The following is a 27275-nucleotide window of genomic DNA, read 5'->3' as shown; positions in this document are numbered from 1 at the left end:
AATAAGTTTTCGGTGGATGGAGTGTGTCCTGCTTCAACTTTAACTGTCACTAAATATAGTTTTTGTGTGCTAATACTGATGATGGTAATGCTTAACATGTATATATGCTTCACCATTATTATCACACTTCTATAATCAGAATAGTTCTTTGCTTTAAGTACTAAGTGTGTGGATTAATGTGGATATTCAGGTTTTGCAGTTATTTTGTGTATAATGCTTTTTGGTACTAAAGTGTGGGGAGGAGTAACCTGAGAGCCAAGGAGGAGGGTTTGTAGCTTTAGTGGCAGCTTATACTACAGAGCAAACTAGGCTTATTATTTATTCTCTAAGAAAAGTCTGTATTTTAGTAGAGGCACAGTGAAGGGAATAACCTCCTGGTCTTTATTTTGGAGTGTAATCTTATGTATAATAGGTTATTATCTCCCACCACTGGATTTGTAAGTGAAGTCACTTGACTGACAAGTAGGTCTTATTTCCCTGCAGGAATTTGGAGAACATCCAAATATCATCAAGCTGCTTAATGTCATCCGAGCTCAGAATGACAGGGATATTTACCTGATTTTCGAATCTATGGGTGAGACTCATCACTGCTTCAGCTATTTACATTCTTTTTCTCTAAGGAGTGAATTTCATTCACTGCCTTGAAAGTAGCAAAATGGAAAGATTCATATAATGAGATAAATGTGAATGTTGGTGTAGGTAGATGGAAGAGTGAACCAGTGAATGTGATGAAGTTAGTGGGGAAGCAATTGCATAGGAATTGATTTGGAAGTGGTGCAATGGAAGACAGATTGGGAGGGATGAAGTAATATAGAAAAGAAGTGAATGGGTGTCTAGGTGCAATTTTTGGGGTAATTAGGAGATAGTGGGACAGTAAAACAATTTAAGAGAAATGAATGAGTGACTACAGATCAAAGGAGGAAATGTTGAATGGGTGGATGTAATGTAGGATGTGAATGGAACAATAATAAGTTCCATTCGTAATTTTTCAGTTACTGTCTAGTCTTTGCTTTCCCTGTGCTAAATGAAGTTCAGAAATAGGGCTGCAGTAGTTCAGGAAATAGGGCTATAGCAGATACACCTTTTTCAACTGCTCTCTTGCTGAGCTTGTTTAAAAAATGAGCTAGAGAGCTTAGAGTTTGGAGAATAGACTTGATGCCCTAGCTTTGGGTTCCTTTCACTCCCAAATGATAATTCTCTAATGTTCTATGTTACAGAGACAGATTTACATGCTGTGATCAAGAAGGGGAATTTGCTGAAAGACATCCACAAGTGTTACATCCTCTACCAACTCCTGAAGGCCACCAAATTTATCCACTCAGGGAATGTCATTCACCGGGACCAGAAGGTACATTTGCACTCACTAGTCCTTACCTAAATGGAAAGATTTGTCCTCCATTCAAGACTGGAGTGAAATGATATGTGAGGGAGGGGGAGGGTGAAGGGAGTGAAGAGAGAAGATTCTACGGTCATTATCACATGACCTCTAGTAGGTCATGTATACCTTGTATGTCATGTAGGTCATGTATACCTTTTTGCTCCTAAAAGCACTCGGTCCCTGGCAGGGGGAAGTGCAGCCTCATATGGGTTTTTTATTTCCTTCCTCTCTGCCCTATACAGAGAAGAAAGACACATTTTTATAAATATGTTTGTGTTCAACTACAGCCCTCAAATATCCTGCTGGATGCAGACTGCTTTGTTAAGCTCTGCGATTTTGGACTGGCTCGCTCCCTGTATCAGATCCATGAGGACCAAGGCAGCCCTGCACTGACAGAGTATGTGGCAACACGCTGGTACCGAGCCCCTGAGATCTTGCTTTCCTCTCATAGGTAATTGTTTCCCAGTCTTTCAGTCTGCCCAATGTCTCTGAGATGGGCTACTTTGAGATGGTTTGGGAACCCAATTTTGGTTTTATTATGCACCCTTGAAACACTGTTAAGAAAACTTAACAGTTGAGGTAAAAATCTTATAGTCCACACATACCGCAAACACCAACACATGCAATCCTCTGTCTCCAGTTCTCTTCACTCATACTGTACAACCATACACACTGAAATCCTCTCTCTACACTGGTCTCTTGCACAACAGACAGCCCTGCATTCACCTGCTACTCAGCCCCCACCATTCGCTTGACTTTCCTCATATATACCAAATTAATTTTTTCTCTTCCTGCTTTTACAAAATTCGGGAAAATGCTTCAGCCCTGCTTTTCAAGTCTGGCCTTAAGTGTTCCTCAATGACAAGCTTTTCTCCTTATCTCCTGGTTACTCCATTTGAAAAACTGCTTCCCTAGTCCCTGGGTGGGCTTTGCTCTGTCAATTTTCTTGGTCAAGGAGAAGCCACTGGAGCTGATAACCCTTTTTTTTTTTTTTTTAATCCCACCCAGGATGTCGTCTGTTCCCTTCACTAGGCATAGGAATAGAATTGCTGGAGCTGGTTGAAAGCTTATTTTCACCACTACACACTGGCTGTATGGCAGGAGACCTTTTGAGCCTATGCTCACCAATTTTAAGTGAGGAGGAAACAAACCTAGCCCAAAGAGGGGGAGCTTAGAGGAGCTGCTAATCTTTACTCCCATTCATGGGCCATAACAATTTAACTAGGGCTGTTATAGCTACTCTTCCACTTGGTTTGCTGCTGAAGGAAGGCAGAGTAATTGGAGTTCCTGTTGCATGATGTGATGCTTTTGCACACATAGTCGAACATTATAGCAGCCTTTCTTTGCAAATGCATGTCTAATACGCTGCTCAATTTAAGTATCGCACCACATGGTAATGGACTCAGTACAAAAACCTACATAGATAAGATTTCACTCTTCAGTCTCTCAATTAGCTATTTTTGCTTCCAGGGTTTCTCTTTTCCACTAAGGTTCAGTGTGTTAGATTTTCTCACAATGTATATCAGCTGCATTTTGTACATATTAAATCTCACTTTGCTATTTTCCGCACATATTTTTTTCCACTGGTGTTTATTGCTCCTCCTAGTTTAGTATGCTCTGTAAATTTTAATAACCTGTTGTGTAAACACCCTCTTCCAAGGGATTAATTCATACTCATAGAGTCCAATGCCAGAAGAGATGACGTGGATCGTCTAGTCTGACTTTCTGTATAACACTGACAAAAGAACTTCTTAAAATAACTCCTGTTTGAGCTAGAGCATATCTTAAAAAAAAAAAAAAAAAAAAAAAAAAAAAATCCAACCATGATGTAAAAAGCACTAGTGATGAAGAATTCACCACAACCTTTGGTAAATTTTCCAATTGTTGTTTACCCTCACTGTTAAAAATTGACACCTTATTTCCAGTCTATATTTTTTTTAGCTTTAACTTCCTACCATTAGCTCTTGTTACACCTTTGGGTATGTCAACACTACGGGATTATTCTGATTTTACAGAAACCGGTGTTTTAAAACAGATTGTATAAAGTCAAGTGCATGCGGCCACACTAAGCACATTAATTTGGCGGTGTGCGTCCATGTACCGAGGCTAGTGTTGATTTCCGGAGCGTTGCACTGTGGGTAGCTATCCCATAGTTCCCGCAGTCTCCCCCGCCCATTGGAATTCTGCGTTGAGATCCGAATGCATGATGGGGCCAAAACAGTGTCACAGGGGATTCTGGGTAAATGTCGTCACTCAATCCTTCCTCCGTGAAAGCAATGGCAGACAATCATTTCGTGCCTTTTTTCCCTGGATTGCCCTGACAGACGCCATAGCACGGCAACTATGGAGCCTGTTTAGCCTTTTGTCATTGTCACCGTATGTGTACTGGATGCCGCTGACAGATGCGGTACTGCAGTGCTACACAGCAGCATTCATTTGCCTTTGCAAGGTAGCAGAGACGGTTACCAGCCCTATATCACCATCTGCAATTGGAAATTGGCAATGACGGTTATCAATCCTTTTGTACCATCTGCTGCTGTCATGGGTGCTCCTGGCCGGCCTCGCTGAGGTCGGCCAGGGGCGCGTGGACAAAAATGGGAATGACTCCCCAGGTCATTCCCTTCTTGATGTTTTGTCTAAAAATAGAGTCAGTCCTGCCTAGAATATGGGGCAAATCTACTAGAGAACCAGATATCCCGTAGAAATGATGAGCTGCATGCCATTCTAGGGGGTGCCCCTGCAACAACCCCACCCGTTGCTTCCCTTCTCCACACCCCTCCTGGGCTACTGTGGCAGTGTCCCCCATGTTGTGATGAAGTAATAAAGAATGCAGGAATAAGAAACACTGAACTTTTTAGTGAGATAAAATGAGGGGAGGCAGCCTCCACTGCTATTATAGTCCAGCAGTACAGAATCTTCATTAGACATGAAAGGTGCAGGGGGTGAGGAGCTCAGCCCCAGTTGCTATGATGAGGTAGGTTTTCAATCCTTTTGCACCATCTGTCCAGAATGACGGAGATCATTCCCATTTTGCCCAGGCGCCATCGGCGACTCACAGAGGCCCACCAGGAGCAACTCACGGGATATGAACGGTTTCCAAAGGCTTTGTACGTCTGCCATCAAACGAAAGGAAGGGGAGAGGGATGCTGCTGTTCACGCACCGCAGACACGCCTCTTACACAGCATGGCAGTAGACATAACGGTGATATGCGAAAAAGGCGAATGATTGTTTCCCTTTTCTTTCACGGGGGCGGAGGGAGGGGATAAATGACGACATCATACTCCTGATACCACCCGAGGACCAATGCTTTTTGACCACTTCAGGCCATTGGTAAGCTCAGCCAAAAATCAAATACGTTTGGAGAATGCAGGGACTGTGGGATAGCTGGAGACCTCAGTCCCCACTCCTTCCCTCCATGAGTGTCCATTTGATTCTTTGGCTTTCCGTTATGATTGTCACGTAGCACTGTGTTGAGTCCCTGCTGTGGCCTCTGTCTGGAGATTTTTTTCAAATGCTTTGGCATTTCGACTTCTTGAACGGAGCTCTGATAGAACAGATTTGTCTCCCCATAAAGCAATCAGATCCAGTATCTCCCGTACAGTCCATGCTGATCAACGCTCCACACTAGGCAAACAGGAAATAAAATTGAAAAGTTCGCTGGGCTTTTCCTGTCTGCCTGGCCAGTGCATCCGACTCCAGATTGCTGTCCAGAGCGGTCACAATGGTGCACTCTGAGATAGCTCCTGGAGGCCAATACTGTCGAATTGCGGTCACACTAACCCTAATCTGAAATGACAATACCGACTTGAGTGCTACTCCCCTCATCAGGGAGTACAGATATTGATATTAAGAGTCCTTTATATCGAAATAAAAGGCTTCGTTGTGTGGACGGATGCAGGGTTAATTCGGTTTAATGCTGCTAAATTCAGTATAAATGTGTAATGTAGACCAGGCCTTTGTTTGCTAGATTCAGTAGTTCATTATCAAATATTTGTTCCCCATGTAGGTATTTACAGACTGTGATCAACTCACACCTTAGACTTCTCTTAGTTAAACTAAATAGATTGAACTCCTTGAGTCTATTGCTGTAAGGCATGTTTTCCAGCCCTTTAATCAATATTGTGGCGCTCCTCTGAATATCAATATTGTGGCTCTCCAAATTATCATCATCCTTCTTTAATTTTGGACACCAGAACTAGACCCAGTATTCCAGCAGTGGTTGTACCAGTGCCAAATACATAGGAGAAATAACCCTTCTATTCCTACTCAAGAGTCCCCTGTTCACATTGGGGGCTTATGTTCAGTTGATTATCCACTGTGACACCCAAGCCCCTTTCAAAGTCTGCTTCCCATGATAGAGTTCCTAATCTTGTACATTCTTGTTCCCAGATGTATACATTTACACTTGGCCATATTAAAATGCAAGTGGGTTGCTTGCGCTCTGCTTACAAGGCGATCTAGATCAATTGGTGTCAGTGATCTATGTATGTAATTTAAAATTGCACTAGACTTACCACCAACCCATGTGAGTCCCCAAAACTTGATATGCTGTTATACATAATAAAACTTCTGCTTAGGTCCTGCAAGCCATCTTTTAATCTGTGTGGAGGCATGATATCCCTGCCAATTTGAATTAATTATTGCAGTTAAATTTCATGAGACATAGTTTTAGATTTTAATACAGTATTTGATACTATCACATCTACTGCATTCCGTTTATCCACTATTTTTTTTAATTATAGCAGCAACCTAAAAAGGCTATTGTATTTGTCTAGAAAGATTTGTTTAGCCACTTTTCAAGTGGTTCTTTCTTTTAATATTTGGTTTATTTTTTATTAAGAATAGAAGTTAAATGTCAGCCTTGCTCTTCTGTTGGCTTCACTATGCAAGTTAGTAGTTTAAATAATTAAACATAGATATTGGGTTAAGGAGTATGAATGTTGACAAAGTCTCTCTTATATCATTCTCCCCATTCACTCTGCTTAAGTAATTTTAACTGATTTCTGGATATTTAAGATCCCAAGAGGTGTTGTCATTGACCACACCATGTCAGTTCCCAGAAATCAGCTTGTCTTGGTTTTTTTTTTCTTTAGTCATATGAGTACCCCAGATTTTTATCTAATTATTATCGTCACCTTTAATTGTGTAATTAACGTCCTCTGACTGCTTATTTCAAACAGACCTTTACGAGAAATCCCTTGGTTGATTGATACCTCCATATTTTCTTTGGCTTCCCTTACAGCAACAACCCATTAGCACAGCATCTCCTGTGGGGCAATTAGACATGTTTGACCATCCTGCAAGGAAAACAGAAATAGAAGGGGGTCTCGGGGTTACAGAAGCATATTGTCAGTGTTACAAAAGCATATTGGCATGTCTTGATAAGTCTCTTCTTTCTTGCAGCTACACAAAGGGTGTGGACATGTGGAGTATTGGCTGTATTCTGGGGGAGATGCTGCTTGGAAAACCTCTTTTTCCTGGAACATCCACAGTGAATCAGATAGAGCAGATCTTGAGTGTCATTCCTGCCCCATCCCAGGAAGGTGAGAGTTTTCCATGAAGGGAAGTATTAGCAGCCCGGTTGCATAAAAGAATGCCAGTTATGAGCCATTCTTGCTGTCTACCAGGAACTTAGAAGACTGAGCGGTGGAATGCTGGGGACAGTGTGGAAAATAAAACCTTAGGTGATGTGATACAGCAGGGCCAGGGAGCAGTGGGAGAGGGGAGATTTATGTAAGCCTTAGGCTAATTAAAACATGGTTCCCTGTAAACTAGGGAAGGTTACTAAAGGTTAATTGGAGCACCTGTAATAAATTAAGGCCCTATCAGGAACCTAATAAAAAAACAAAACAAAACCCTGCTTCCAGGCAGACAGGGTGGTGTGAGGAAGGAGAGAGGACTGGAGTTTGGAGATGTGTTGCTGAGAATTGAAAGACCAGAGAACTGGAGGAAGGGAGACCCTGCCCCAGCAGGGCAGGGAGACTCCCTTCCCCAGCATCAAGGACCAAGGGTAACCCTACCCAAGGGGAAAGAAGGTAAGTAACCACAGGGGTTGAGAGAGTCTGGGGCTCAGAGTGAGGAGCAAACCCAGACCCTTCCCCACTTCCCTTCTCTACCACCTTCCCAGGCCAGTAGTGGAGCCCGAAGAGCAGGGAGAAGGGGTAGCATCCTAGACACCCTCTCCTCCCCACTGCTTAGAAAAGCACGGGACCCACCATACCAACTGGCCATTTTGCCACAGTGATCAGATAAGAGATAACATGCTGCTTCTAGCATGCATGGAGGTAGTTGATGACAGAGTTACATATATTAAGGTTGTTAATGTAATAAGTCAGTCAGACTTCCTGGCCTGGTCACCTGAACACAGAACTGGGAGCCTGAAATTTATAGGTCCTTTTATTTTATTTTTTTTGAGGCCAAAATGGATTATTATGATCATGTAGGCCAGTGGTTCTCAATCTATTACCATTGTGGGCTGTATATGCAGCTCTCTGTGTTCTGTGGGCTGCATGTATATTCTCTCTTTCTATAGACACACACGTATGTACGTACGTATGTTTGTACGTATGGCCCTGAGGATCACAGAATATCAGGGTTGGAACGGACCTCAGGAGGTCATCTAGTCCAACCCCCTGCTCATAGCAGGACCAAACCCAACTAAATCATCCCAGCCAGGGCTTTGTCAAGCCTACCTTAAAAACAACTAAGGAAGGAGATTCAACCACCTCCCTAATGTAACCCATTCCAGTGCTTCATCATAGTGTTTCCTAATATCCAATCTAGACCTTCCCCACTGCAACTTGAGACCATTACTCCTTGTTCTGTCATCAGGTACCAATGAGAACAGTCTAGATCCATCCTCTTTGGAACCCCCTTTCATGTAGTTGAAAGCAGCTATCAAATCCCCCTCACTCTTCTCTTCTGCAGACTAAACAATCCCAGTTCCCTCAGCCTCTCCTCATAAGGGGGAGGGATAGCTCAATGGTTTGAGCATTGGCCTGCTAAACCCAGGGTTGTGAGTTCAATCCTTGAGGGGGCCATTTAGGGATCTGGGGCAAAACTCTCAGGGATAATACTTGGTTCTGCTAGTAAAGGCAGAGGTCTGAACTTGATGACCTTTCAAGGTCCCCCGATCACCATGAGTTTTCAAAGCTAATGAAATGCAAATAATGCATAATTTGCAATAATGCAATCACATCCACCAACTGCTTTAGCACCCTTGGATGCAGCGCATCTGTCCCCATGGCTCATCTAGTTTTTCTAAATAGTCCTGAGCCACTTCTTTCTCCACAGAGGGCTGGTCACCTCCTCCCCATACTGGCTTCCCAGTGCAGTAGTCTGGGAGCTGATCTTGCTCATGAAAACAGAGGCAAAAAAAGCATTGAGTACATTAGCTTTTTCCACATCCTCTGTCACTAGGTTGCCTCCCCCATTCAGTAAGGGGCCCACACTTTCCTTGACCACCACCTTGTCACATGGATGTCACATGGGCCACAGCTGCATGCTGATTGGGCCGCGAGTGGGCTGTAGGTGAGAACCACTGATCTAGGCTAACTGTTTTGCATAACACAGGCTATAGAAGTAGCAAAGAGTTCTGTGGCACCTTATAGACTAACCAACGTATTGGAGCATAAGCTTTCATGGGTGAATACGCACTTCGTTGGATGCATCCGACGAAGTGGGCTCATGCTCCAATATGTTGGTTAGTCTATAAGGTGCCACAGAACTCTTTTTGCCACTTTTACAGATCCAGACTAACATGGCTACCCCTCTGATACTTGACAGGCTATAGAATTTCACCCAAGAATTTTTGCATCAAGCCCATATGTTGTGGTTGAGCTAGAGCATGTTTTCTAGAGAGTCAGTCTTGATTTTAAAGATTTCCAAGTGATGAAGACTTGACTACATCTTTTGGCAAATTGTTCCAGTGGTTAATTACACTCACTGGGGCTTGTTGATATGAACAGTTAGTAAATTTACAGCACAATAGTGTGCCATGCATTAACAGGCTGTGTGGATGCTGCTACAACACATTAAGTTCCAGGGTGCACTTTGATCTACTCCCATTTCAAAGTGAAATAAAAGTGGACTATGGAACTTTTAGGGCACAGCAGTTGGGTCCATACAACAAGTTAGCACACTAGCCTGCTGGGCACTATAGACTTACACCCCAGCTTGCCATGTAGTAAGTGTTCATATAGACAAGCCCACCGTTTAAAAATCAGAACCTTATTTCTAGTCTGAATTAATCTGGCTTCAGTTTGCAATCTTATTGTGTCTTTAATCTAGCAGACAAACAGTTCTCTACTATCAGAAATATTCTCCTCCATGCAGAAATTCCAGGATTATAAACCCTGCTCTTTCACTTACTATCTCTAGAGCACCAGCTATGAATCTTTTTTTTTTCTTCAATTTGCAATCTGCTAAATGGGACTCTTTCGTATAATACCTCATAACTTGCTGTGAGGCTACATTCATTAATGTGCGTAAAGCAGTTGAGATTCTCTCGGAAAGCTTCAGAGATTGGTAAAATATTATTGAATCTTCTCTACCAAAATTAACTCCTTAGGTTCGAATTCAAGATTTTAAGTCTCAAACTGCGTGGCTCTGGGAATCCTGCCCAGGGTGTTCACTAAATCTGTTTTCTGTTGCAGATATTTTAGCTATCCATTCAGACTACAGAGCCTCTGTTATTAACCGCATAAGCTCCAGGTAAGCCTTTTCCATTGTGTTACTAGCAGAAACAAACACAACATTGATATAATGTGGAAAAAAGCTCAGCAACCAGGGGCCAGCAATCATTCACGCTCCTGTAGTTACTGTCCTTTGTTCCAGTTCAGGCATCTCTTGGGGGTGGAAAGGCGATTTCTTGAGCCAGCTGAAGACAAAATGGAGAGGCTTCCGGGGCCTTTTATATTGTCTCGCTTGTGGGCAGAAACCCCTTTTTTTCTTCTGTGCAAAGTCACAGCAACAAGATGGAGTCTGTAGCCACCTGGGCAAGTTACATGTCCATGAATAATTCAGCTTTTTGCAGGCTGATGCCATTGTTTATATGTTAGTTTGAATGTTCCCAGGAAAGCTCAGATGTAGATTGGCACCTCCCAAAGTCCATTGTCAATTAAGTGTTTCTTGATAGGACTATTTTCAGTAAGTGCCTATTCTCAAGAAGCTGACCAAATGCTTCACCGAGGCTGCTTAGAATCAAATGCATTGAGATACAAGTACATAATCAATATTCAAAACTTCAAATGCAAAAATGATACACACATACAGACAGCATAATCATAACCAGCAAACTACCACCTGTACAAGACCTGGTGCAACCATAGGACCCTGGTTGCAACAATGATCTATGCGGTCACAGTTCATGTCAATAACATCGCAGTATAGTCTTTTATAGCAGAAGATCCCTGCTTGAAAGTCTCAGATCATATTAAAGATGATATTAAGTGTCTCTCTTTGGGGAAAGAGAGAGAGTTAAGATAGTCTTTGATAGTTGTTGAAGTCCAATCATCTTTTCTTTAAGACAAAGCCAGACAACTTGCTGAAATACAGAGAAAAAAGATCAGCAAAGATAGAAAATGCAGCTTCTGTCTCTAACGCTTTCTTTCCCTTGCAGTCCAGTTGCTGGGAAGTTACAGGCCCAGCACATGGTCTTATCAGCCACTCTTAACAGTTGGGAAACTTTTACCAGCATTAGGCTGTTTAGGACATTACTTTTGCTGTGACCAGGGAAGCAGCTAATATTGCAAAAGATAGAGCTTTCTTGGAGGCTAAATCAGACTCTTATCAGACAAAAAGAAGATAGGAAAGAGGAAAAAAAAAAAGGGCGGGGAAAGAAAATGACACTCCAGGGAGGGGAAGTGGAACCCAAAGTGTAGGTTCTAGGTGATGGTCAAGATTTAGTTGAAGCTGGTGGATGGGGTGATGTCTCTGTCTTGATCTGGTCAGGACACCTTTCAAGGTCAGGACAATAAAGTCTCAGTGGTGTCTTAGTGGATCCCAGGACACTGGGAGACTGGTAGCAGCCATCATGGTGAATCTTCCTCCTCCTAATTCACTGTCTTGTTGTCTGTCACAGTGGCAACCCATGACACTTTCAGGAACTTGAGGACATCTTGTTCAGCTTCTTTAACTTAAGAAATCCAGTACGTCTCCAAATTTTGCTTGCTTTCATAAATAATTTTGGCTTTAGTTCCTCCTCCTACTAATTTAATATTGCTAACTAGTCGCCTTGAGTGGGATCCATGCATAGGACTCAAAGAGGAAGGAAAAGTTACTTGCCTTACAGTAATCGTGGTTCTTAAATAAATTTTATTCATTTGATCCCACGATCCACACACTCTGCCCCCATCCCTATTTCTGAGTCTTATCCTAATGGGGTTTCTGAATTAGGGAAAGGCAGTTGGAGAGGCACAAAGATATGTAGGATGCAGGCATGCCCCGATAGACACTGCAGGTCAAAAATTTTGATCTCGTTCATGAGGTGCATGTGTACCTTAGGAGGGATCCACACAGATAAATCATCTCAAATTGCAGTTATTGTAAGGTAAGTAGCTGTTCTTTTCATGTACAACTTTAACTGATCACTATATGTGTGTATCAACAGCCAACATCGAAGTATTACATTCCTTATCATGTATAACATGAATCATTATATTCAAAGAACACCATAACCACTAACCATCCCTTCCACACAACAGAAACAGATAAATACAAGTAAACAGGACGTGTGACAAATGGAGAGATGATACTGTTGAGTATCCAGTATAGAGGTGACGGATTCTTCCTAGAAGTGGTGGGGGGAGGGCACAAGGCCCCTCCCCCTCCATGGCTCCACCCTTGCCCCTCCTCTTTCCCACAAGACCCTAGCTAAGCCAGAGCTGGGTCAGGGAGCCTGGGCCCCTCCACCTACTTGGGTGGGGGCAGCTGAGAGCAGCCACCTGCCTTTGTCCCCACCTCCTGTGCCCCCCACCCAGGGCAGGTGGAGGGTCTGTGGCTCCGCACAGGTGCCCACGCGGCTCTTACCCCAACTTAGTTCTGGCTTCCAGGCTGGCTTGGGGGCGGGGCCTCAGGGGCCAAAGAGCAGTAGCCAGGCCATGGTAAGAGCTGCCCGGGGAGCTGCAGACCCTCCATCTGCCCTGATCAGGGGGCCCACAGTGTAGGGACATGGATCAGGGGCTGCTCTTGAGCCCCACTACCCTGGGCTGGTGGAGGGTCTGTGTCTTCCCACAGCTTCCCGGTCTGGGCTCTAGCTTCTGGCCTGGCCGGGGGTGGGCCCATGTGGGGGAAGAAAAGGGGCAGGAGGCGGGCCTGGCCTGTAGCGAAAAGTGGACTGGCCAGATCTGTCAACTTTCAAAAGCGGGAGGGCCAACATGGCCCTTTCGCCTCCCCTATTCTGGTGCCCCCAATCCATTCACCCAAAAGGTGATTACTATGACATTGCAACACAGTTAAAAATAGTGATGATTTTTTAATTTGAACTGACTTTTAAAAAACTTAAATCAGTTTTTATGTATATGTTCTTACTGATTTACTTCTATCTTAAATTCCTAACAAGATATTTTGCTTTTTTTCTTTGCTTAGTTTTGTAACTTTTCGTAAGAAAGAAAAATGTTTCCATGTCATTAACTAGCTAGGTTGGAGACCTCACAATAATCTAGTTATATGAGAATGACAGAGTGTGGTTGGGTCATGGCAAATGCTAAGATTAGGTCACAGAAGTCACAGAATCTGACTTTCAGTGAGGTCTGTGACATTGAGGATCCTGCAGCTGCCTGGCCTCTGTGGGTGGCGTGACCCCCTGCAGCTCACAGCTGGCGGCGGCAGAGGGACCCTGGAGCTGTTCAGCTGCCACCAGTGGAGGGCCCTTCCCCCCCCGCAACTCCCCAGCTGCCACTGCTGGCAGTGGCCTCCTACAAATCCCTAGACTCTGTTGCTGGCAGGGGCCTCCTGCAGCTTCCCTGCCTCCATGGGCAGTGGGGGATCCCCCTCCTGCAGCTCCCAGCCCCAGAGGACAGTGGGGGGAGGACTTCTCCCAGCTGCTGGGCAATTGGATCCCTGCAGCTCCCAGCCGCTGTGGCAGGGAGTGGGAGGGGCAGGGTGCTGAACCCTCCTCCTTCTGCATTTTGTCAGGGATGTTTTTATTAAAAGTCAAGGACAGGTCACAGCTTCCATGATTTTTTGTTTATTACCTGTCCCTGACTTTTACTAAAAACATCCCTGACAAAACGGTAGCATTAGTCACAAACCACTCCTTGGGAGTGAAATCTGGGGTTAGGAGTTACCTCCACGAGATTCCCAGGGTTGAGATACAGGTTTTTGCAGTGAAATTGGGCACTGAGAGTTACAACTTTGATTCTTGCCTTTCAGACAACGAGTGACAATTGAGGAAATTTTACCCTCCTCTACCCCCGCTCATGCCTTGGATCTTCTAAAAAGGCTCTTAGTATTTAACCCTGATAAACGGCTGACCGCAGAAGAGGCCCTGCAACATCCCTATGTGAAAAGGTGAGGGCAATACCAGTGTGAAATTTCCCAACCCCTCCTCCAAGCCTCTTGTGTAGCTGCTACCAGCACAAGTTTCCCTTCTGCCATGTGAAATGGTGAAGGTAATGGTAGTTTTCAATCCTCTTTCTTCTGCTCTTCATGTGAGAAGGTGAGGGTGCCTTAGTATGTGATATTTCAGATCTCTCTCTCTGTTGTAGCTCTCAGTGGTTTCTCATGTGTCACCCTTTCATGTATAATGGGAGTATAATTAATACCAGTCAACCTGGCTTTATGGAAAATAGATCTTGTCAAACTTGATCTAATTTTTTTTATGAGATTACAAGTTTAGCTGATAAAGATAATTGTGCAGATAAAAGATACTTAGGCCTGAATGCACAAAAGGAGTTAAGTCCCTAAGTCCTGGTTTTGGCAGCACTGTAATGCACCCTTGCCCCTGACCAAACCCTTCAGGGGCCTAAATTCACTTAGCACCTACATTTTTTTGAGTAAAAGTTCCCTTGATGCATGTGTTTCTGCCTCTGAGCATGTGCACTGCTGCCTCCCTCCAGGCATCTAGATGCCTATTTCTTAGCTGAGCCACTGAGCAATTCACAGACAAGAGGAAGATAGACATTTGGCCGTTTAAGTTCTGTGCAGTGCCTGATTGAGCAGGTATAATCAGAGATTGCCTACCAGTTCAGGGCTCTCAGGTGAGTTCACACAAACTATTTGGGGAAGAAGAGGCAGAGGAAGAAGACTTACCTCATAAATTCTACCCCAGTGGTTAGGGTACTCACCTAGGATGTGGGAGACCCCAGGTTCAAGTATCTCCCCCTCCTCCTCTTTTCCTATAGGGGAGAAGAGATTTGAACTAGGATCAATGATGTTCAGTATTTTTATCAAATATCAGGAAGTACATATAAAAGCTGCAAATTTTATCAGCAATGATGTAGAGGTTGACAGTGTGATAAATAATGATTGGGACAGGGCAGGTAGAGCTTTGAAATCTGGACCCATTTAAATAAAATGTTTTAATAAAGCCAAATGCAAGATTATATATCTAGAAACAAAGAATGCAGGCCATACTTACAGAATGCAGGGCTGTATCCTGGACAGCAATGCTTCTGAAAAGTATTTAGGGGTCATAATGAACAAGCAACTCAGCAGCATAAGCTTCCAGTGAAATGCTATGGCAAAAAGAGTTAATGTGATCCTTGGATGCATAAACGGGAGCAGGCGTAAGGAGGTGATTTTTACCTTTGTATACAGTGTTGGTGAGATTGATATTGGAAAACTGTCCAGTTCTGGAGTCATCTTTTTTAAAAGGGATGTCAAAATATTGGAGAGGGTGCAGGGAGGCGATAAAAAATTATTTGAGGAGTGGAAAAATCTTTCAGTGAGAAACTTAGCCCTGTCCTACACTACGAATTTAGGTCAAATTTAGCAGCGTTAGATCGATTTAATCCTGCACCTGTCCACACGATGAAGCCATTTTTGTCGACTTTAAGGGCTCTTAAAATAAATTTATGTATTCTTCCCCAACGAGGGGCTTAGTGCTGAAATCAACATTGCCAGATTGAATTTGGGGTAGTGTGTACGCAGTTCGATGGTATTGGCCTCCGGGAGCTATCCGAGAGTGCTCCATTGTGACTGCTCTGCATGGCACTTTCAACTCAGATGCACTAGCCAGGTACACAGCAAAAGTCCAGGGAACTTTTGAATTTCATTTCCTGTTTGGCCAGTGTCGCGAGTTCATCAGCACAGGTGACCATGCAATCCCAGAATCGCAAAAGAGCTCCAGCATGGACCGAACTCGAGGTACTGGATATGATCACTGTTTGGTGAGATGAATCTGTGCTTGGCCAGTGTGGCGAGTTCATCAGCACAGGTGACCATGCAGTCCCAGAATCGCAAAAGAGCTCCAGCATGGACCGAACTCGAGGTACTGGATATGATCACTGTTTGGTGAGACGAATCTGTGCTATCAGAACTCTGTTCCAAAAGAAAAAATGCCAAAATATTTGAAAAAATCTCCAAGGACATGATGGACAGAGGCTACAACAGGGACCCGCAGTAGTGCTGCGTGAAAATTAAGGAGCTCAGGCAAGCCTACCAAAAAATGAAAGACACAAACGGCTGCTCCGGGTCAGAACCCCAGACAGGCTGCTTCTGTGATGAGCTGCATGCAATTCTAGGGGGGGCCTCCTACCTCTATGCCACCACTGTCCGTGGCCACCTGCAAGTGGGGAGTCTCATGCACAGAGATGAGTTTTGGGGACAGGGAAGATGAGGATAGTGCACAGCACGCAAGCGGAGAAACCATTCTCTCTGACCGCCAGGAACTGTTTATCACCCTGGAGCCAATATCCTCCCAACTCTCCCAAGGCGGGCTCACGGACCATGAAGCCGGAGAAGGCATCTCTGGTGAGTGTACTTTTGCAAATATAAAACATGGTTTAAAAGCAAGCGTTTTTTAATGATTGATTTTCCCTGAAGACTTGGGATGCATTCGCAACCAGTACAGCCCCTCCTTTTAAATGGCTAACCCAATGGGTGCTTGGTATGGGAAAGGAGGGTGCTGCTGTTTGAAACCATTACCGCAAGTTATGAAGGTTGAAGTTGAAAGACTGTAGCTTACCATGGCTGCCTGCAAGCCGAATTCTGTTGCCCGGCCCTGCATATGTGATCTCTCACTAAACTGGCAGGTTCTCAATATAAGAGGCAAAATGTGACCTTGTACCAAAAGCACATGTGCTATGTAATGTTAACAGCTTGGTTTACCATGAAAGAGGTTACCGATTGTTCTCTAAAATGTGTCTTTTTAAATATTACTCTACCTTTTTTTTTCCCTCCCACAGCTGCAAGTGTTTCAGCGCTCCCCCATCTTCTCCATCCCAGAGGCTAGCTCAGATAAGAAGGCGAAAAAAACACACTCATGATGAAATGTTCTCTGAGCTCATGCAGTCCTACTGCACTGAAAGAGCTCAGCAGTATGCGTGGAGGCAAACAATATCAGAGTCCAGGAAAGCAGAAAATGAACGCAAGGACAGGAGGGATGAGCGAGATGAGAGGTGGCGGCAGCGTGATGGGAGGACGCAGGATGCAATGCTGAGGCTACTGGGGGATCAGACTGATATGCTTCAGCATCTGGTGGAGAAGCAGGAAAGGCATCAGGAGCACAGACCACAGCTGCTACCCCTGTGTGACTGCCCACCCTCCTCCCCAAATTCCATAGCCTCCTCATCCAGACGCCCAAGAACATGGGGGTGGCTCCAGGCACCCAACCACTCCACCCCAGAGGACTGCCCAAGCAACAGAAGGCTGGGATTCAATAAGTTTTTTGAAGTGCAGTGTGGCCTTGTCCTTTCCTCATCTGCCAACCCACCCGGTGCTTCCCTCCTCCCCTGCCCCTTCCGGGCTACCTTGACATTATCCCCCTATTTGTGTGATGAACTAATAAAGAATGCTTGAAACAATAATGACTTTATTGCCTCTGCAAGCAGTGATCAAAGGGGGGAGGGCGGTTGGCTTACAGGGAAGTAGAGTGAACCAAGGGGGCAGGTTTTCATCAAGGAGAAACAAACAGAACTGTCACACTGCAGCCTGGCCAGTCATGAAACTGTTTTTCAAAGCTTCTCTGATGCACAGCGCACCCTGCTGTGCTCTTCTAATCGCCTTGGTGTCTGGCTGCACATAATCAGTGGCCAGGCCATTTGTCTCCACCTCCCACCCCACCATAAACGTCTCCTCCTTGCTCTCACAGATATTGTGGAGCACATAGCAAGCAGCAATAACAATTGGAATATTAGTTTTGCTGAGGTCTAACCGAGTCAGTTAACTGCGCCAACGCGCTTTTAAACGTCCAAATGGACATTCTACCACCATTCTGCACTTCCTCAGCCTATAGTTGAACAGCTCCTTACTACTGTCCAGGGTGCCTGTGTATGACTTCATGAGCCATGGCATTAGAGGATAGGCTGAGTCCCCAAGGATAACTACAGGCATTACAACATCCCCAACTATTATTTTCTAGTCTGGGAAGTAAGTCCCTTCCTGCAGCTGTTCAAACTGACAGGAGTTCCTGAAGATGTAAGTGTCATGTACCTTTCCCGGCCATCCCATGTTGATATCAGTGAAATGTCCCTTGTGATCCACCAGTGCTTGCAGCACCATTGAAAAGTACACTTTTCAGTTTATGTACTGGCTGCCTTGGTGCTCCGGTCCCAAGATAGGGATATGCATTCCATCTATCGCCTCAACCACGTTAGGGAATCCCATTGCAGCAAAGCCATCCACTATGACCTGCACATTCTCAGAGTTACTACCCTTGATAGCAGCAGCTCAGTGATTGCATTGGCTACTTGGATCACAGCAGCCCCCACAGTAGATTTACTCACTCCAATTGATTCTGACTAACCAGCAGCTGTCTGGTGTTGCAAGCTTCCAGAGGGCTCTCACCACTCATTTCTCAACTGTGAGGGCTGCTCTCATCTTGGTATTCTTGCGCTTCAGGGCAGGGGAAAGCAAGTCACAAAGTTCCATGAAAGTGCCCTTACGTATGCAAGAGTTTCGCAGCCACTGGAAATCATCCCAGACCCACAACACTATGCAGTCCCACCAGTCTGTTTTTCTTTCCCGGGCCATGTCCTCATCACTATCATGACTGCACTGTTGTAGCCTGCTTTTGCAGGTTCTCGTCCTGCACGTACTGCAGGATAATACATGAGATGTTTACAGTGCTCACAACAGCAGCAGTGAGCTGAGTGGGCTCCATGCTTGCCGTGGTGTGGCGTCTGCAGGAATGTAGAGGTGCAGCAGAGGTGGTGGATGACAACGGATGCCATGAGAATAGATATTTATACCGAATGACGAGAGGACCTGCAAGATGGATTCATGGCATCAGGAGAGCAGAGTTGCAGTGGAAGCGGTGGTTGGATGATGATGGTTAGCAGTCCTACTGCACCGTCTGCTGAAAGCAGTATGGTTCCTGCACGGAAAAAAGGCGTGAAACAATTGTCTGCTGTTGCTTTCACAGAGGGAGGGGCGACTGACGACATTTACCCAAAACCACCTGTGACAATGTTTTTGCCTCATCAGCCATTGGGAGCTCAAACCAGAATTCCAATGTGTAGCGAAGACTGTGGAAACTGTGGGATAGCTCTGAAAGTTGACGCTAGCAATGGTACTGTGGATGCACTCTGTGGACTTATAGAATATCAGGGTTGGAAGGGAACCTCAGGAGGTCATCTAGTCCAACCCCCTGCTCAAAGCAGGGCCAATCCCCAGGCAGTTTTTTACCCCACTTCCCTAAATGGCCCCCTCAAGGCTTGAGCTCACAACCTTGGGTTTAGTAGGCCAATGCTCAAACCACTGAGCTATCCCTCCCCCCACTGCAGTAGGACTTAATGTGCTTAGTGGGGACACATGCAATCGACTGTATAAAATCGCTTCCTAAAAATCAACTTCTATAAATTCGACCTAATTTTGTAGTGTAGACCCACCCTTAGAGAGCTCAATCCATTTAATTTATCAAAAAGATTAAGAACTGACTTGATTATGGTATATAAATACTTTTTAGAGGAGAAAATACTGGGTACTAAGAGTTCTTTAATATGGCAAAGAAAGACTTAACAAGAACCAGTGGCTGAAAGCTGAAGCCAGGCAATTTCAAATTAAAAATTATGCACAGATTTTCAACAGTGAGGGCCATTAACTATTGGAATAAACTCCCAAGGGAAGTGGTGGGTTGTCTATCTCTTGAAGTCTTCAGATCAAGATTACATGCCTATCCAGGAGATATTCTTTGGTCAAACAGTTTATTGGGCACAATACAGGGGTAACTGAGTGAAATCCTATAGGCTATGTTATACAGGAGGTCAGATTAGATCTAATGCTCCATTCTAGCCTTAAAATCTATTAATATCTAGTGCCTCTCCTTTTGTGTGTGTGTGTGCGTGCATGCACAGGCGTTGTTCACTCTCAGATTTCATCATATATTTGTTACTTGGTAGGTTCCACTGCCCCGCCAAGGAGCCGTCTCTGGACTACAGTGTGATTCTTCCTTTAGATGATGATATCCAGCTGTCTGTGGCAGAATATCGGAATAAACTGTATGAGGTAGCTCCTCTTATTCTGCTTCCTATAACACTACTTCTCCAGATTACCTGCCACCTGTTCCACAGACATTCAATCCTGCCTATCTCCTCGTCCCATTCACCTTCCACCCATCCCTAGTCCTGAATTTATACCCGACCTTGCTCATCACACTGTCGCATGCTGCTACATCTTTGGGAGGGGGGAGAATAACTTGAAACCCACATTCTCAGTTGGAGAGAGAGAGAGATGTGGAGAAGGAATGTCTGAGACAGACTGAGATTTGATGGTGGAAAGTAAATTAGACTTGAATTTGCAGTTCAATAGGATAGTAAAAATGCCAACGAAATTCTTGGCTGCATACAAAGAAATGTGACACAAAGCAGTGAGATAAAGGGAAAGGAGGATCAGTGGTGGGACTTAGAGAGGGGCTGATAAGATTAGAGTAGTGTCCAAAGAAGATGATCTTAGCAGTATTATATTGTATGTCCTAGAATGGGGTGATGTGGATGCTGGGAAGAGAAGAGAGAAGTATGACACCATAATCAAGACAAGAACATAAGAACGGCCATATTGGGTCAGACCAGTGGTCCATTTAGCTCAGTATCTTGTTTTTTGACAATGGCCAATACCAGGTGCTTCAGAGGGAATGAAAAAGAACAAGGCAATCATCAAGTGATCCATCCCATCACCCGTTCCCAGCTTCTGGCAAATGGAGGCTCGGGACACTTCAGAGCATGGTTTTGCATCCCTGCCCATCCTGGCTAATAGATGGACCTATCATCCATGAACTTACCTAGTTCTTTTCTGAACCCTGTTATAGTCTTGGCCTTCACAACATCCTCTGGCAAAGAGTTCCACAGGTTGACTGTGCATTGTGTGAAGAAATACTTCCTTTTATTTGTTTTAAATCTGCTGCCTATTAGTTTCATTTGTGACCCCCTAGTTCTTGTGTTAGGAGAAGGGCTATATCAGTGGTTCTCAATCAGGGGTACATGTACCCCTGTGGGTATGCAGAGGTCTTCCAGGGGGTACATCAACTTATCTAGATACTTGCCTAGTTTTACAACAGGTTACATTAAAAGCTGTAGTGAAGTCAGTACAGACTAAAATTTCATACAGATAATGATTTGTTTATACTGCTCTATATACTATACACTTGAGTGTAAATACAATATTTATATTCCAATTGATTTATTTTATAATTACATGGTAAAAATGAGAAAGCAAGCAATTTTTCAGTAATAGTGTGCTGTGACACTTTTTTTGTATTTTTATCTGATTTTGTAAGCAAGTAGTTTTTTAAGTGAGGTGAAACTGGGGGTACACAAGACAAATCAGACTCTGGAAAGGGGTACAGTAGTCTGGAAAGATTGAGAACCACTGGACTACATAACACTTCCTTGTTTACTTTCTTCACACCAGTCATGATTTTATAGCTCTCTACCATATCCCTCCTTAGTCATCTCTTTTCCAAGCAGAAAAGTTCCAGTCTTGTTAATCTGTCCTCATAATGGAAACTGTTCCATACCCCTAATCATTTTTGTTGCCCTTTCTGTACCTTTTGCAATTCCAATATATCTTTTTTTTGAGATGTGGCGACCAGATCTGCACAGAGTATTCAAGATTAAATAACTATCCTGAGTAGTTTTATATCCTTGACAAAGTTAGTCATCTCACTGTTTACCCCTTTTTCCAGATCAAGAAATTATGAGAGCCTGAATGAGACCTTTTAGTTGCACAGATAAAAGAAAAATATTGACTTTAGACACCATTTGGATGATCAGGGTAGGGGAAGCATCTAAGAAAAACCTGCATTACAACCTTGAGTGATAAGGAAGATAATGGTTTTGTCAATGGTGATGGAGAATGGGGAAAATTAAGTCAGCTTTGAAGGGAAAATAAGGAATCTGACTTTGGCCATGGTAAGTTTAAGTTCATAGTGAGACAGTCATGAAAAGACATTCAAAACAGTCTGAGGTCCAGGATAGGACAGAAGAAAACTAGTCAGGAGTGGAGAGAAAGATTTATGAGTAATCAGTGCAGAGATGATGTTTGAAATAGTGTGAGTGAATTAAATTATCCAAAGGCAGAGTCTATAGTGTTAAAGAGGAGGGAGGATCCTGAGAAACTCTCATGGGTAGTGGGAGAAGAAGCAAACAAAAGAGACATTGAAGTAGTGGTCAGAGAAGTAGGAGGTCAGAGAAGTAGGAGATTATTTTATTATTATTATTTCTTAAAGAATGGAGAGGATAAATCTTAAATTGTAAGGCAAAGGATTAGGCATATGGTGAGAAGTAGTGTAGGAGAGTAGGCAAGGAGTGTAAGGGCGATGGAAGTGAGGGGATGGGTTCACAGGAATGTCTGGAGGGGTTAGAAGTGAACAGGCAAGTGACCTAAAAAATGGTTATATGGGAGAAGGGGGATCATGACAAAATTTGTTGATTTCCCTCTTCATCTCTCCTCCTGTCCATTGGAAAGATTCTGCATGAACAAGAGGAGGTATGGAAGGAGGGTTTGGAGTTAAGGAGTTAGACATTGAAAGGAGTAAATTGTTACCCACACAATTTAGGGCCCTCCTCCCCCTCCCCACCCTTTGGGCACTCAGGAAGGGACCCAATTTTACATCCCTTCCCAGTGGAGTCAGGGCTTTACATGTCTGCGGGACTTTTGCCTAATGAAAGATCGTTACACAGTAATATCCTTCTTTTCTTAATGTACTTCTTCTCTGAAAACTGCTTTGTAGGAAGTTGCAAGCTATCAGTAGTAAAGTATAAAATCAGTCAAGCTGTTTCCCAACATAATTTTTAACCCTTCTCCCTTTCCAGATGTTTCCTTTCCTTTGGACATATTATCTGTAAATTAACTCTCAAACTATGACACAGGCATTTGTAGGGAGGCACCCCAACACACCATCTTTTACTTTCTATTGCAATAGATAAACTGTTCGTACCATTTGTCTTCTTCCTCTCCACCAATCCTTGCTGGGGCTTCCAATTCTGTTACTGTTGTTCTAAAAACCCAAAGATCTTGGTAACTATTACTCTTGGTGAGGCAGTGGCAGGAAATAAATCAATGGAAACACGGCCATCCGACCAATAGGTGTCTGGCACAAACAGTACTTACCTATCTCTGCAACAGGTTAGTAAAACACCCCCAAAATCAGTAATTACCGAATTCTGGAGTGGTGTTTGAGTGGTACAACCACAGCCATCCAATTGGCCCATCTTTCAGCTGCCACTGGGGATCCTAAGCTGTGTCCATGAAGTTTCCATGAAGAGTCTAACTACCTCATACTTCCTTCCCTTATTTATTCAGGTTAGTGTAACAATAACATGTCACAAAAACTTGTTAAGCAAACAATTTCAAAGGTTAAGCAAGGAGCTTTCCTTAAAGCATCTGTTCGATTTTTTTTTCAGAGTCTGCATGTTTTGAGGACCCTGACAAACACATCCCAAAGGGCAGATCTAGATAAGCATCCTGTTTTTTCTAAAACACGTACCTCAGCAGTTTCAACAGAGATCTTATCAGGAAGGGCACAGGACCAGCTTCCCCCTCAATCCCCCCCCCGCCCCCCAGCTGCTTGCTTAGTTATAGTAAAGCCATTGCAGAGGCCTGCTCAGACCTGCTGATTTAGCTGCTTTTGGCAATGAGCATGATAATCAATATTCCAATTATCAGTGGTGGTCCAGGCATTTTGCTGGTCTGCCAAGATCTCTCCATATGGGATGATTTGGTAAAGTAGGGTGGAGACTGAGACAAGGGTAGTGTGGCTGAGAAATCATGGATGGTGATCAGTTAGAGGTCATAGATGGCCCAGGCAGGGGGCCAGGGGACAAATGGGGGATGTTGAATAAAATGACAGTCGGCAGAGAGGAAACTCTGGTATTGAAGGAGCAATGATTGGTGAAGATATGGTCAAATGAGGGGCCAATTTTGTGAGTGAGAGAGCTGGTCTCTTGTTGGAAATAAAGTGAGAGGAGTTAGGCCTCTAAGGGATTGGATGGAACATCAGCATCGAAATTAGTCACCGTGTAGGAGGGTAGGGAAGATTTTTGATGAAAAGAAAGGGAGAGCCAGATATCAAAATCAGAGAAGGGAGGTGGTTAGCAAGGAGTTGAGGTTGCAGATGACAATTGCATGGACTAGGAAAGAAGTGTCTGGAGTGCTGCTCGAAAGAGTGTAGAGGAAGTGGAAGATGCATCACTTTGGCTATTTAAAATTAGACTGGACAAATCCCTGGAGAATGACTAAGAAACAACTTTGTGGTAGCCTTTCAGAGGATGGAGAAGATAACTAACAGTTGAGTCCTATGAATTTGCAAATGTGAAATAACACAGAGTAAAACAAACTCACTCGGGAGTGACAGCTCCTGTAGATCCTGTGCTGCAGGGTTGGGGCTGGCTCCCCAATCATGCCCAGCTGCACGGATTCACAGTTCCCCTCGGGTTTGGCCCAGCTTCCACTTCCTCACCATCATCAATGCCAGGCAGGCTCGCTCTGCAAACCCCCTACCTTCCCAGGGAAAGAACCTGACCTGATGGGGTAGGGAATGGATAAAACAAAATAAGAAATTCCTGAAAAATAAAATGCAAAATTATAAAAAATAAAAAGAATTTCAGAGGTTTTACTAATAGTTCTTTCCATCTCTAATTTCAGATTTATACAATCTTCTCCTTTGCATGCTGAGGGAAACTGCCTAGTCTCTCCTGTTTGCCCAGAACCCCCTCTTCCTTATTTCTTTGGTTGTTCCAGGGGCATGTGCAGGAGTTTAAAGTTTTTGGAGGGAGACATTAAACACACGCAAAAGGAAAATTCACATGATGCGTGCCTCCTCCCCCCTCAGTTTCTTGGGATGTCTTTGGTGGGGACTTCCAGTAGTGTCATGGTACAATTCCCCACTCTGAACCTTAGCATCCAAAAGATGGGGTACCAGCATGAATTCCTCTAAGCTTAATTACCAGCTTAGAACCTGTAGCGCTGCCACCAACCAAACGCAGGAATTCCAGGTGTCTGTACACTACTGCCCCCAAACTTGCCCGGGGAACCTCCAAGACCCCAAGACCCTCTGGAACTTAACTACAAGGAAAGTAAAACCCTTTCACCACCACCTTGTCTCTCCAAGGCATTCCTCACCTGGTTAACCTTGGAAGATCACTGTGATTCCAAAACTCCTTGGAGTCTTTTGAAACAGAGAGGAAAATTTCCACCTTCAACCTCTCCACTTCTCTTTTCCCCTCCAAATCTAACCGACGGATCTTCATAAGCAAGAACAACGAAAGAAAGCGAACACAACCGCACAACAGCAAACCACACACCGAAATCTCCAAGAGGAATATTAAAGCACGCAGACAACAAAACCACTCTTCCATGAGAGAGAAAGTAATCTGACAGACAGAGAGAAATTAGCACTCTCATCTCCTCTCCTCCTTCCCTCCCCCCCCCCTTCCCTCCACCATATTCCTGGCGGAATCCAGACCCGTCTCCACTGGGTCCATCACACCAGAAATAAAACAATCACAGGTTCTAACAAGAACTTTAATTAAAGAGAGAAAACAAGTAAATCAGGGGATTGGGAGAGAAACCTGGTTGCGTGTCTGGTGTCATGAGCCCACAGAGTGAACACATCAAAACTAACAGACACACAGAAAACTTCCTCCCTCAAAGATATTGAAAGTAACCGTGTCTTCTGATCCCTGGTTGCTCTGGTCAGCAGTACAGCACGAGGCTTACTGAACTTGAGCTAACCCTTTATAAGTCAAAGGATATAGAAAACACCACTCTGTGCTATTAACTTTTATCTTATCTGTTGATGACAAATAAGGTAAGCAGCAGCTCCCCTGGCAGTTGGCAACACTGTGTGTCCCTGCAGCCTGTGAGGAAGAAAGCAGCAGGCAGCTACTGCCAGCAGGCCTCCCTCCTCCTTCACCTCCAAACTAGCCACTTCTCGCTACCTGCCACTTGGAGTCGCAAGTTGCTGTACCTGCTTTAACAGATAGCCACACTGATCACAGTGAGTCAGGGTGGAGAAGAGGGGAAGCAACACAACAGCCGAACTCCACGCCAGCCACCGCTGCTGCTTCCTCCCTGTCTGGGCTCACGTGACACAGAGATTTTGGCGGGGGACACTGTCCCTGCTAGCTCCCTTGTGCATATGACCCTCGTTTGGTATCCAACCTCTTAATTACAAACCAAGGAAGAAAGCTGTATAAAAGCTCAAAACAATTGTGGCCCAAAACAAAGTGAGAATCGTAAACTGGGTGGAAACAATTAAAACATTTTTAAGGACTGGGAAACTAGAAAAGAAGGTTCCCTAACCACACAATAGACAGTGAAGGTTCTGGAACAGGTTCCAATAGGAGTACTGGGGAGCAAATAACCTAACACATTGAAAATTGATAAAAAGATTTTAGGGCTATCTATCTCAATCACAGATTAAAAGCTCACATGATTATTATGAGCTATAATTAATCGTGATTAACACAAAAATTAATCTCATGATTAAATTGCAGTTTAATTATGCAGACGTTAAATCACATAGAATACCAATTGAAATGTATTACCTCTTTTCAAGATGAATATTTTGGATGTATCTTCGTACATTTTCATAGTCATTGTTTGTATTCGTGTTGTAAATTGAAATCAGTGATATTTATGAATTAAAATAATTTGCACCTGTAAAAATGATAAAGAGGATTTTTTCAGTTCACCTCATACAAGTACTGTAAGTGCAATCTTTGGGTCGTGAATGCAATTACAAAATGTAGATCTTTATTTCTTGTTGCATAACTGCACTCAAAACAAAACAATGTAAAAACTTCAGCACCTACAAGTCCACTCAATCTTACTTCTTGTTCAGCCAGACACTAAGACAAACAAGTTTGTTTACATTTATGGGAGATAATGCTGCCCGCTATTTATTTACAGTATCACCAGAAAATGAGAACAGGCATTTGCATGGCACTTTTGTAGCTGGTATTGCAAGGAATTTATGTACCAGATAAGCTAAAGATTCATATGCTCCTTCATGCTTCAGCTACCATTCCAGAGGACATGCTTCTATGCTGATGACGCTCGTTAAAAAAATAATGTGTTAATTAAATTTGTGACTGAACTACTTGGGGGATAATTATGTTCCCTGTTCTGTTTTACTCGCATTCTGCCATATAATTGATGTTATAGCAGTCTCAGATGATGACTCCACGCATGTTCATTTTAAGAACACTTTCACTACAGATTTGACAAAACGCAAAGAAGTTACCATGTGAAATTTCTAAAGATAGCTACAGCACTCAACCCAAGATTTAAGAATCT

The 27275-nt window shown here is 43.8% G+C and overlaps 1 protein-coding gene across 1 annotated transcript in view; it reads left to right on the top strand.

Annotated features, from left to right (window-relative positions):
• Positions 1-27275, top strand: part of MAPK15 (mitogen-activated protein kinase 15) — a 73082-nt gene that overhangs the window by 11675 nt on the left and 34132 nt on the right. Inside the window, exons 4-10 of the mRNA XM_032787266.2 lie at positions 484-574; positions 1218-1348; positions 1666-1829; positions 6783-6922; positions 10034-10091; positions 13752-13889; positions 19880-19985. Coding sequence (XP_032643157.1) covers positions 484-574; positions 1218-1348; positions 1666-1829; positions 6783-6922; positions 10034-10091; positions 13752-13889; positions 19880-19985 — 828 coding nt within the window. The remainder of the gene's footprint in view (positions 1-483; positions 575-1217; positions 1349-1665; positions 1830-6782; positions 6923-10033; positions 10092-13751; positions 13890-19879; positions 19986-27275) is intronic.

The sequence above is a fragment of the Chelonoidis abingdonii genome, chromosome 2 (genome assembly GCF_003597395.2).
Source record: "Chelonoidis abingdonii isolate Lonesome George chromosome 2, CheloAbing_2.0, whole genome shotgun sequence".
Taxonomy (NCBI): Eukaryota; Metazoa; Chordata; order Testudines; family Testudinidae; genus Chelonoidis; species Chelonoidis abingdonii.
The sequence above is the reverse complement of the archived record's forward strand: the minus strand, read 5'-3'. Positions and strand labels throughout refer to the sequence as shown.